General features: G+C 32.5%; 1 protein-coding gene and 1 non-coding gene across 2 annotated transcripts in view; both read left to right on the forward strand.

The window, feature by feature from the left end:
• LOC140743518 (dipeptidase 1) overlaps window positions 1-12,008 on the forward strand; it is a 141,801-nt gene that overhangs the window by 91,707 nt on the left and 38,086 nt on the right. Inside the window, exon 2 of the mRNA XM_073074851.1 lies at window positions 8,908-8,955. Coding sequence (XP_072930952.1) covers window positions 8,908-8,955 — 48 coding nt within the window. The remainder of the gene's footprint in view (window positions 1-8,907; window positions 8,956-12,008) is intronic.
• Window positions 7,217-7,289, forward strand: TRNAH-AUG (transfer RNA histidin (anticodon AUG)). Its single transcript has one exon. It is a non-coding gene; the product is annotated as a tRNA-His (tRNA).

Below are 12,008 nucleotides of genomic sequence, written 5' to 3' on the forward strand. Positions count from 1 at the left end.
AGTCGGGTCGATCTCGCGTATCAAGATCGTCTGGGTCGGTTGCACAAAGCCCACAGCGCCACTGGGCGAACCGGGACCAATATCAACAGCTTTGCGATAAGATCGCAAGGAGACGGGAAGTCGGGGAGTCGTGAGTGGGTCACTGTTCAAAGAAATTGTTCTACGGCGATCAATCTACTAAATGAACCCTTTAAAACTTATGCAAATGTAAAATACGAGTAGTTTGTTGTTTCTACTATAACACGGTATATACTATTATAATGCTCGTTGTGCGGTTGAAACTAGCGGCTGAAACTCTGCTTTTCAAGGAGCCTCTGGTTCGAATCCTATATACGCGCCTCTGATTTTTCAAATTTATGTGCGTATTCGAAATTAATTATTGTTTGCTTTAACAGTGAAGAAAATGATCGTGAAGGAACCTACATACCTGGGAGATCTTTTAAAAAGAAAATTTTTAAAGGGTAATGAGGTTAATGTTATCAAAACGCATTTGGCCACCGCGGTAGGCTATGGCCTAATCCTTTTTATTCTGTGAAGAGACCCGCCCCATTTCAAGAAGTATAATTTATTTACAGTAGTAAATTACATTTATATTTTTAAGGAACTTTTTTGTACAAATATTTTGTCCAGCACTGTCAATCGCGAAAATAGCTCAGGTTATCGATCATAATAAATAATTTGTTATCACGCTCCAGATCATAGGCACCGACGTCCCATTGGGCTCTTCTTTATTGGGACGACACGACATCTGCCGATACCTGCAGAATTTCATGTCAGACACAAGACACAAATCTAAACAAATAACTCATATATACCACCGTCTGTATGGAGCAATAATTTCCAGTGTGTTCTAGCTACTGTGATGTCGTAACGATTTTATAGTAATTCTCTGGCAGAACGAAAGCGCTTAAAAGTAGAGATCTGAAACAAATGAATCCAAAAAATCGACGATTTATAAATCCTTTAAAACCGTTTTGTATAATACATACCGTACTACACAATAGTAAACAATTAATTACAATAGGTACAATGTTAATGTTCTTTGAACTGTTCCATTTGATATCTATTGATAAATATAATAAGAGCTTTTGTACGCAACGCATCATTACACTTGCGGCGTCCGTTTAAATATTACGAGTATGTGTGTGTTGTGTGCAGTGCCGTGTCGTGTCGTGCCGAAAGAAGAGCCCCTTCCGCCTCATTTCGGGACTTGGGAACGTAGCCCCGAATTTCAGCCAAAAGTAGGACAAGGTCGTTACGTCTAGGTCGGATGCGTGTCTCCCTCTTGATTTTTCCCTACGCAATTATGGAAAAAATTGAAAAATCTGTTTTTTAGAGGAAAACAAGAATGTAATAAATTTAAGTATGAAAGGAAATACCAAAATATAATCTGGAGTAACTTAAGGCAAAATGGTAGCTACTTAAGGTTTTATAGTAGTTATAAGATGGTATGGTAGTTATAAGAATCTAGGCGGTTACTCTAAAGCACTAACTTAATATTCCTACTAAGTCGCTTGATAAGTAATATCGGCACACGTAACTTTAATGCTGAAAATTTAATATTAGATTGGTATTTTATTTACATAATAAACATTAACTTAACTGCTTAACGTACATTTATAGCAAAACCTAATAAATAATATTGATAGCGTAATTACGTTATTAATATTATTTATAAGATTAATTATTAACTAATAACACGAACATTAAACGAATTTATGCTTATTCAGTATTTTCGGTAACATAACATTAAAAACCTTTTAAAGTTTTTTTAATAAGGAGGGTTGTTAATATTGTGAATAACATTTTGAGTAGGCACTTAACTAGTCTGCTGTGTTATAATTTGAAACCAGCTACTTCAGTCCGGATTGTTGGCGATGTAGGTTAGTGTACAACTCGCCTGTTGGAAATTTTCAAACAGCCTGAAGCCGTAGCCTTGAGCACTATTACCTGCTGATACCAATTGTCTAACATACTTTACGTCATGAACGTTACATAATAACGGTTTTTATTATGGACTTACGCCTTTATAATCAATCTAATTATTTTTGGCCTACTAAGCAAAACTACAATACGATACTACAATATTACTAAATATACTTTAAAGATGAAATTAAATACTAATTAAAATAAATGACTGCTCCATATTAGACATCAACATTAAACTAGATAAGTAGTTCTTGTTAATAACTCAATAAGCACGATAATACTTACCAATTGCGCCAGCTTAGAAACAGCTATTTCGAAGCGTTATTTCAATACAAACATCGCTTTTATTTTACTGTACAAAATATTACATTTCAGTAAAAGGAACAGTAATAAGTACGTTGGGACGTTGGGTACGTTGAGACAAAAACAGTCAAACGTTGGATTTACAACAATGGCACGAAATAATTACAAGCTAAGAAATGTTCCTTCGTTAGCAGCGTACACTTTGATTAACGAAAATAGCAAACAAGACTTGCCGGCAGAAGTGTCAAAGGCGCTGAGAAATTATTATTTTTCATTTAAAACTAAAATAAAGGATGAAGATGTTATGTAATTTCGCTTAGTCTCGCGTATAAATTTATTTTTCGAATATTGTGTTGTTGAACGCCTTAATTAAAATTGTTTATACTAGTAATGTAATAAGTAATGATATATCAACGTTTTATCACAAGACATTCTTATGTTATTAAATAAACACTTATAGCATAGAACGGATGGCGAGGGAAAGTGTCCCAAAGAATTATCAATTTGTAATATTTTTTTGTGAAATATACACAATATTATGAGTATGTCGAACGTCAGACAATCGAAAATAGGATTAGTGTGAAGAATTTTTAAGCTATTGCGTATCTTTTATCGCGGGCTTTGAGCGCGGCCACCGAATCGAGAAATTCCGTAACGAAAATTAATAACACCTTTTTTGGATATCAAGTCTCCAGGCAACCGAGTTGTTGACTGTCAATAGAAAAATATGGATATAATTGAATAAAGTATTATTTTACATTCCTTATTATTTTATTTGATAACCTTAATTCGTCAACTTGAACACAGATGGCAGTAATACACATTTTTTTATAATCCGTGCGGAAATCTTAAAATTGCGTGAAGTATATTTTATATTCCCATTATAAAATTCAGAATTATATTACCACATTATCCAAATAATATGTTTTATCAACATAAGCTATGTTGAATTCTGGATTAATAAAATAACGTAAAAGAGTGTTTGTAATTTTTAAACGTACAATTACAACTGACAGACTTGACAGTACAAAATCAAAACGCCATTATGATTTATGGTACAAATAATTTGTGTACAAAGTGTTTTAAATATGAACAACCAGCAATATAAATGGATCAATGCGATGTGCCTATAACATTCGGCCAAATGTTACACATCGCATTGATCCATTTATATTGCTGTTTGTTAATACTTTACGTCTCTTATTAAATACTTTTCTATTTTATATTTTAGAATGTTCAGTCTTGCTTGGAGTTATGAAATGTCAGCTGATATTTGCAATGTCTTATATAATGGAGATATGATAAAATAGTGGATAAAGATGTATTAATGTAAATGTTGATGATTATGGAAGAATATATTGTATTTCTGGAACTCCTTCTGAGCGTTTTCATAGCATAAAAAATGCTATGCAATAGCTTTACCGCGGCAGTCTCCGAGTGCCACACGTATTTTTTTTTGTATGAAATATTTAACAATGTCCGCTATAAACATATAGGTTTAGTTCACTTCTTCGTATATTACCTTGATCTTAATATGTAAATCCTATTAAATTGGTTTTTAACCGTCAGAAGGATTAGGCCATGGTCCACCGCGCTGGCCGAGTGCGTATTGGTAAACTTCACATACCTTTGAATTTTTTTTATAAATCTCTTAGGTATGCAGGTTTCCTCACGATGTTTTCCTTCACCGTTTAGCAAGTGATAATAAATTTCGAATAACTTTAAAAAATCAGAGGTGCGTGCCTGGGATTTGAACCTCGGACCTCTCGATCGAGAGGCCGAGTTTCTTAACAACTAGACTATCACTGCCCTGTAGAATCTGTTTAGATACGAGTATTTGGCAAGTATCTAGTAATTATTTTACTTCGCAATTATTTCCCTAAAATGTGGGGAAAACTTTTTTTTTTTCTTATCGACCTTTTCTTTATGTGTTTTTTCCAGATTCATAATGAAAGAACAAGAAGGTACATAATGTTTAAATTATTGATATAATACTTACTATTGAATTCGTAAATAATATAGGTACTGTACTGTCATAGTGGATCATAAATAAAAATTCCGACGTGAAAATCCGAAAGTAGACATTGAAATTTTTCTACCAGACGCTTATCACTAATATCAAAATTGCTACACAAAACTGAATGGAAAATATCACAGCAAAATTACCTGACTACGGCTTAAAGGTTCAGTGGATGTGAATGTCAATAATAATAAATTGATACAATATTGAAAAAACCGAACACGTTGAAATTGCTATTGGTGCCGGGTGGGTAAAAGAGGGCACCGTATTCGAAAACATTCTTTTTAAAAAGGTTCACTAATGTTTGTTCGAAGCGATAGGAAATATTGAGAATCGGGTATTATAAAATTAAACTTATGTATTAAGAGAGAAGATTTCCATTTCTTTGGTCGTAAATAATGATTTAAGATAGATACAAAATATAGTCACGTGTTACGAAAAAAATCTACTACTAACTATTCCGAGTTCAGTTGTAAATTTGTGAATAAATATTTATCAATACGTAGCATTTTAAAACGTGTTTTATAATAAAATTGAATTATTTTTGATCATTAATTTTCTCAAGATGAAAGACACTTAATTACGTGTCTCAATACCAAATTTATTTTACCAAATTTCTGAGAAGCTAATTAAATCTGGATACTTACAAAAATCGGTTGCTTGAAGATATGATATTAAAAATGATATAAGCATGTTTTTCAAATTAAAATATATGATAAATACTTGCAAGGGTTAAGTCAACACCATTATTGACATTTGAAACGGCTTCAGCACCCTTAGTATGAGTTTTTACCATTTTATTTCCAATCAGCGCCCCTAGCGGACTGTATCAGAACTGATTGGAATTGTATGGGAAATACGTAAACAAATACAAAAACAACCATTTATGTAAAAACGTAAAAGCTCATACTAAGGGTACAGGTAAATTATTACAGCAGAGAACCGTGCACCGGGCATCCTTCGCCGCTTTTCACATTTTACAATTTAATCGTAACATTGCTTTGCTTTTTGAAACCAGTTTGCATAAAATATTTTATGCCCGAGCACAGACTCGGAAGTTTGTGCTCATTAAATTTCTTATTAGGCCCCATTTATAAATCATACTTTACATTAAACATCATATTTTTATATACGATAATTTAACAGGCACGGCCTGTTTCTGCGTAGTCACATTATCGACGGATAAATATGCTCATACTGACTGTATATGACGGTATGATTTTGTTTTGCCATGGATTGTAACTGATGTTTATAAAATCAATTAGAGCGTCACATTGAATTATCTACAACTTTGGTTTTATAGCTTTACAAACCGAAAATAACAAATTTAATACGGAAAACACTAACCCATCTAAACAATTGCGTCCTCTGACAATTGCAACCCTTATGTAACTATTCAATGGACTATATTACTATATATTATAGTCCATTGAATATTTACATACATAATTCAATGTGACGCTCTAATTGATTTTTACATTTTTTGTGCGAGAAATATATTAAACGTGAAAACCTTTTGTAAAGAAGACGGCCGAGGGACAAGAGTTGCGATCCCACAGATCTGGATTTAGCCTACGCAGACCTCCCCATTGACATCCAAAACATAAAATATCGTCCTCTGATTTTTGCATGCTAAGGACTAAAATGAACTAATAGTTATAAATGTATCATTATTACTACTCCGTACTATTGAACAAACTGCGGCTGCAACATGCAACATTATTACTGTCCCACGGTTGGGGTCATGGTTTCCTCTCAAAAACAAGGAGGTCAATATACTCGTATAACTCTACTATTGTCCAAGTGTGCATCGGTAGACTTCAAAAACCTTAGGAGATTTAACACAAGACTTTTTTCGGTTAATATTATGATACTCTTTTTATGTAGCACTTTAATCGCTACCTATAATAAAGTCATACTTTTTAGAGGCGTTCCCGCTTAGTCGTCAGGTGTTGCGGCACATCTGTGGCCGACCTCAAGTAGGAATATCTAATCCAATCTGGGGTTGATAACAAATGTCCAAGGGCGGCACTAGCCACTTAAAATAAGGTGAACGGCCTTTTTTTTTTTTTGTTTGCGAGGGGGAAACCTTCAAAAGGTACCCGACGACGTGGGGGCGACGCCGGGTTATGTGGTATTTTTACCGCACTAAAACCCCCCCGGTGGCCGTCCTCGGCGCTTGGTGGAGAACTCCGGGATCTCCGATGGAACACAACCGGAGTCCTCCGAGGAGGTGGATGGCCTGCTTGTCTGATACTCCTATAAAATGCAACCAATTTTTCAGTCGTCATTTCGTTTCAGTATAATGTTTGTCAGAGCATCCAATCTAGCTATTTGCGAAATGTACGCGCTGGTAATATTATGCCGTTCCTTTTATAAACACCGATTAATTGAAAGTAAGCTAAAATAAAGCAAATATTGACAGATAACGTTTTTAAAATTTTAAGCCTTTGCATACACTTGCATATTGGTGGAAGTTCGTTTTATTTTTAAGATTCCGTAAATGCATACTAATATTAATTAATTTGGATTTAAAAAAAATATAAGACTTTATTAAGGAAGGTAAATTACATTTATGGTAATCATGATACGATCAATAAAATAAATAGATTTTAATGGTGAATTAATAAAAATAACTCTACTTATATTAAAAGTAGTAAACAGATAATAATACCTACTCGGTTTGAAAAGTTCAGGTTTTAGAAGTTAAATTTATTATTAGATTTAACTATGCCACTTTCAAATCCTTTTTATTCGTAGACAATAGATATGATATATTTAGTGATAATTTTTACCAATCTCTACAATTTCCAAAATTTTTTTTATAATATTGATGTGGCAACTAGTATGCAGACTCTTGATGGTAAATGACTGCTGCCATCCGTGAATATGCTAACAGATTGGTACCAAAATCGGTACATATTAATTTACAGTAGCCCCCTGCTTTAATTAATTACTCGCATAGCCCCCGTGGCGCAATGGCTAGCGCGTTCGGATATGGACCGAGAGGTTGGTGGTTCGAATCTACTCGGGGGCGATACTGATAGCTTATGTCAAACTTTTTTTTTGTTATTTTTAAATGATACTTTTTGCTCTTTTATCTTTGATAATTTTTATTTTACTTTTTTGTATACAGTCTAATATTTTATAGATTTTTTATTTAATTTTTACCTTGTTTAATTTCACATATTGTTTGTGTGTTATAAAATATTTTATATTTATAACTCAGATACGAATTTACGTCCACTTAAGACTAAGGTTTAACGTCTCGAACATGTCTTCCTTAACACACATCAAGCATGTTTACACTGGAAAGATGTACAAATATATTGAAAATCCAAATAATAAATTTCAAAATTAACTCAAACGAAATTATCATTTCCGTAGTTTATAAGTAAAAATCTACGGAACCTCTCACAAATGAAATACAGCACAATATTATTTGTTTTTATTCGCACGTTTCAATTTCCTGTGTCTCCACGCTTGTGGATATTTGTAACAATATTTTATATTCGCGATTCTCACGCATGGTTTGAAAATGTCAATACGTATAGCCGTAACCGGTGAGGTTCATACAACTCGATGCCTTTTCATTTTGATGTAAATTTGATAATATTTTCAGAAATAGTGAAAATGTTCTTTATAAAATTAATAAACACTTTTATTTAAATTATGTTTCATTTAAATTAGCTTTGCTTAAACTTTAATTATGTAAAAATTAAACAAATACAGCATTATTATTCTAATAAAAATCGATTATTCCAAGCTTCATCCATAGTTACACTTGGACTAGTTAATCTTAGTTTAACAAAGTATGTTATAACTTCGTTATAACAATGTCATTTATAAACATGGAGTTACCTAGGACTAACATGTTAGGATTTATCTAATCAAATATAACTCAAATTTTAAAAGTACAAAGAATTCATGTATAAAAATGACAGTGACAGTGTATATTTTGTGATTGACAAATTCAAAGTCGATAGCTTTCAAAATCATCAAATGCCTAAACTCGTTACTAGCGGTTTGTCTTTATGTTTGAAATACGTAAAATTTTAACCAACTACAAGGAAAATTAATAAAAAACAGACTCGCTCAATTAACTGGGTTGAAGAAGAAAGGGTGTTCTTTTATCAACGTAAATGCAAATTAATATAAAAATACATATTACAATGACAAATGTCATGTCAATTACCATTGACCTACGTAATCCATCCTTACTTTTATTCTAAGATTAGACTCGGAGTAGCTTACTTCCTCCCTACTACGTGTTTATTAATACTGAATTTATATAAACTTTCATTACGACTAGTTTTAAAGTTACGCTTGCTCTAATCCACGTTTATTAATAAGGCTGGTAGTATTTAAATACTTTATATACTCGTAGTTATCATTCAAAAGGTATCAGTAAGTCTTTGAAATTATATACTTTTCACTTACAATTTTTATAACTAATGCGACTTTTCATGAAATATAAGAAGTAGTACTTATAGTAGGTATACGAAAAATAATGGAGTTTTAATCGTCCCATTTAATATTATTTCATGAACAAAATAACATTTGAATTAAACTTTTTATTACCTTTTTATTACATATTCAACCTTTTTTTTTATTACCTATGTGACGTTTATAATCTTTGAATGGTATTGTTTCAGATCAGAGACCAAGAAGGGGAAGAACAATGCTAAGCCTGATAAGAGGAGGTAAGTACGGACGAAATAAATAATTGATCAAAGTACGAATCAATTTCGCACACGGGGCCTTCCGTACTACCAAATGTTCATTATTTTTTATTTTGGGGTATTTATTTTACTCTTTCTTACACTATTTAGTCGTACAAAATGTAAATATAAATACTGTGTCGGTATAAATGTAGCAAGTAACGCCATGTATTGTAAGTTCTGTATATTGCCGATGTAAGATGTACTGTGTGTGCTGATAACTTATTATATTATGTAAACACAGATGGTATTAGTAGTAAAGTCTGGGCGTTATTTCTTGTATTTGAACCCCGTTTTATATTCAACTTTGTTTTCAAAGATTCAAGTGTCTATATATTACGGTTCAAGAGAGACTGTGACAGACGGACATACGGACAAACAGTAGAGCTTAGTGTTCCGTTTTAACGCTTTGGGTGTGGAACCCTAAAATATATACGTTGTCGTCGCGCGATGTCGACGTACCGTCATTACCATAAGACAAGAAATAGATACATTTTTATCGTAACTTTTTTTTTTTTTGATAAATGCGGAGAAAACCGGATTTTAGACGCAAACTAAGTACTAAGATCTACACAAACCAAGGTTCGTGTATATATCTGTGTACTAAGATAAGTTTAGATACCTAATCCTCAGTTTGCGTCTAGCATCTGGAAATCTAGCACTCTTACCGAATTTCATTTTTTTTAAATAGAATAAAAGTAATATGATAAAACAAGGATGCGTACAACTTGTAGCATCCAAAGGCCATAATCTATATATACATGTTAAATTCAGACGTTCGTATGTGCGTAATCAGCAAATCATGGATTACAGTGTACAGTTGGGTAGATTAATCTCATTAGATTGATTGATCTTCTCATAATAAGGTCCAAATGAAACAAATACTGGTGATTCCTCCTTGAACCGAGACATTGTATTGAGAACAATTGATTGTTGAACAAATCTTTACAATAGTCTGTTTGTAAATTCTCGTAACCCGTCCAATTACCATTTCAAAATACTTCATTATTAAATTAAAATGTGATTGTATAGATCTTCTTTAAATATAGGTACATACATAAGTTTATATTAAAATCTTTAAATACGTATCGAATAAGCAAAGACTTGACGAAATACGTAATTGGAATAAAGAACTACCGGTGGTACATTTTTATAAGCCATTTAGACAACAGATACAAACAACAAATTATTGTCGAGCAGTATCTATGTAATAAATAAACTAACCTGTACGTTACAAATTCTATTTATTTTTTCTGGGTTAATGTAGGAGCGGCATGTATTGGAGCGGAACTTTAACGCTTAAGAGAACTTTTATAGGAATTTACTTTTAGTGCTCACTCCTAAAATATCTTAAATAAAAGTAAGTAAAAATTTATAAACAGATTATTGGATGCAGGTGAAATAAAATTTTTCACTTTCTTTCAATGGATCACACGAAACGCAAAAAGTGTAAATTGAAATTTGCAACATTATTTATTCAGATAATTCGAAATTCTCGTTGATATTTATTAATAAGTAAGATATTTTATAACACTTTAGAATGAAGTTCAAAGACTTTCTTATACAGTGTGTATTAAAGGAAATAATCTTAATGGACACAACAGTCAAATTCGGGTAAATTGGATCTATTACGGGTATACCTACTCGTATATCAGGTTTATCTACGTCATCGCTGATTCCATTAGTAGGGTTTCTGCAGGACGATTGACATATGCAATTTTGATTGACCGAACAATGTGTACACGACGGACGTATACAATGAAGACTCTATTATACATAAACTCAAAGGGAATGATACACTAAGGTAATATAATCGAATCGCATTAGTGCACTCGTTAAGGTTAGGTAATCCAAAAAATATATTTCGAATAGGAAATGTATAGTTAAATTATTGAAACGTTAATTTGCCTATAGACAGGTAGACAGTAATTGTTTTTGAAGTATAATTTACCTATATTATATTTTCTTGTTTAAAATAAAATAAACAAATAAGATAAACAGAATATATTTCATAGGAGACTTTTATTAGAGATTACTGTCCATCGTAAGGCGCTTATCACAAAATTGTAATAAAAAATAGTTTTTTAAATGAAAATACGTAATTATCTTTGAAATATGAGGTAAATCAGCGTCATCGGGAAATAATTTTCGTAGGGAAAACAAGGCAGGGGTGTATTCACTAAGATCTTCTAATTACCTTTCACCGTCGCCCTTGCCGACCTTTATTACGTATTCTAGCCAAGCTTGGGGATTACCTGCCCTACACCGAGGCGACAAAGTTGTTCTATCTATCCTTGTTATACATGCTCAATTTTATATAGTGCCATCTCTCTAATCCTCCTGCGATTGTATCTGACGTATGAGAGAAGTACAGGCGTGAAATAATAATTGGAACCTGTACATACATTTGGTTTGTGTTCACGGGCACCGAAATTCTCCGATTTGATTCGATTATATCGGATAATACAGTATTGTATTATTGAGCCAAGCGCACATCCTAATCTTAATCCTAGCTAATATTATAATTGCGAATGTGTCTTTACTTGTTTGTTCGCTACCCTTACACGTCTAATTACATGACCGATTATAATTTATCAGACAACACTGTACTCACGTTGTCAGAGTTTCAGAAAAAGATATATATATTTAGTACCGTTTATTTCGAAAAAAAGATAAAAACCGCTAACTGCGATCGAAGCCGCGGGTAAAGCGTGTTAATACTTTAATTAAACAAAGGTAAGATATCTTTTCAGGTTCTTCAACAAAATTACGTCTTCTTACAGCTTAATAGTTATTACAAATGTCCGTACACTTGTGAGGACATTTTATTGCTATAAATTCTGAAGATAGATTTCGTCTGAAATTACGCCATAGCACACATAGTTTGATGTTGACATGAAAATTAAAAGAAATAAATTATTAAATCACTAATTTAGTCTGGGATAGCCACAAATTTTGTATATTGAATCATTAAACACTCTACGGGCTTGAAACTTTAATGGGAGCTATTATTAATGCGTGACTGGCCAAATCGG

The sequence above is a fragment of the Epargyreus clarus genome, unplaced genomic scaffold, assembly GCF_041222505.1.
Source record: "Epargyreus clarus isolate Ecla_fem2 unplaced genomic scaffold, WU_Ecla_fem_2.2 ptg000007l, whole genome shotgun sequence".
Taxonomy (NCBI): Eukaryota; Metazoa; Arthropoda; class Insecta; order Lepidoptera; family Hesperiidae; genus Epargyreus; species Epargyreus clarus.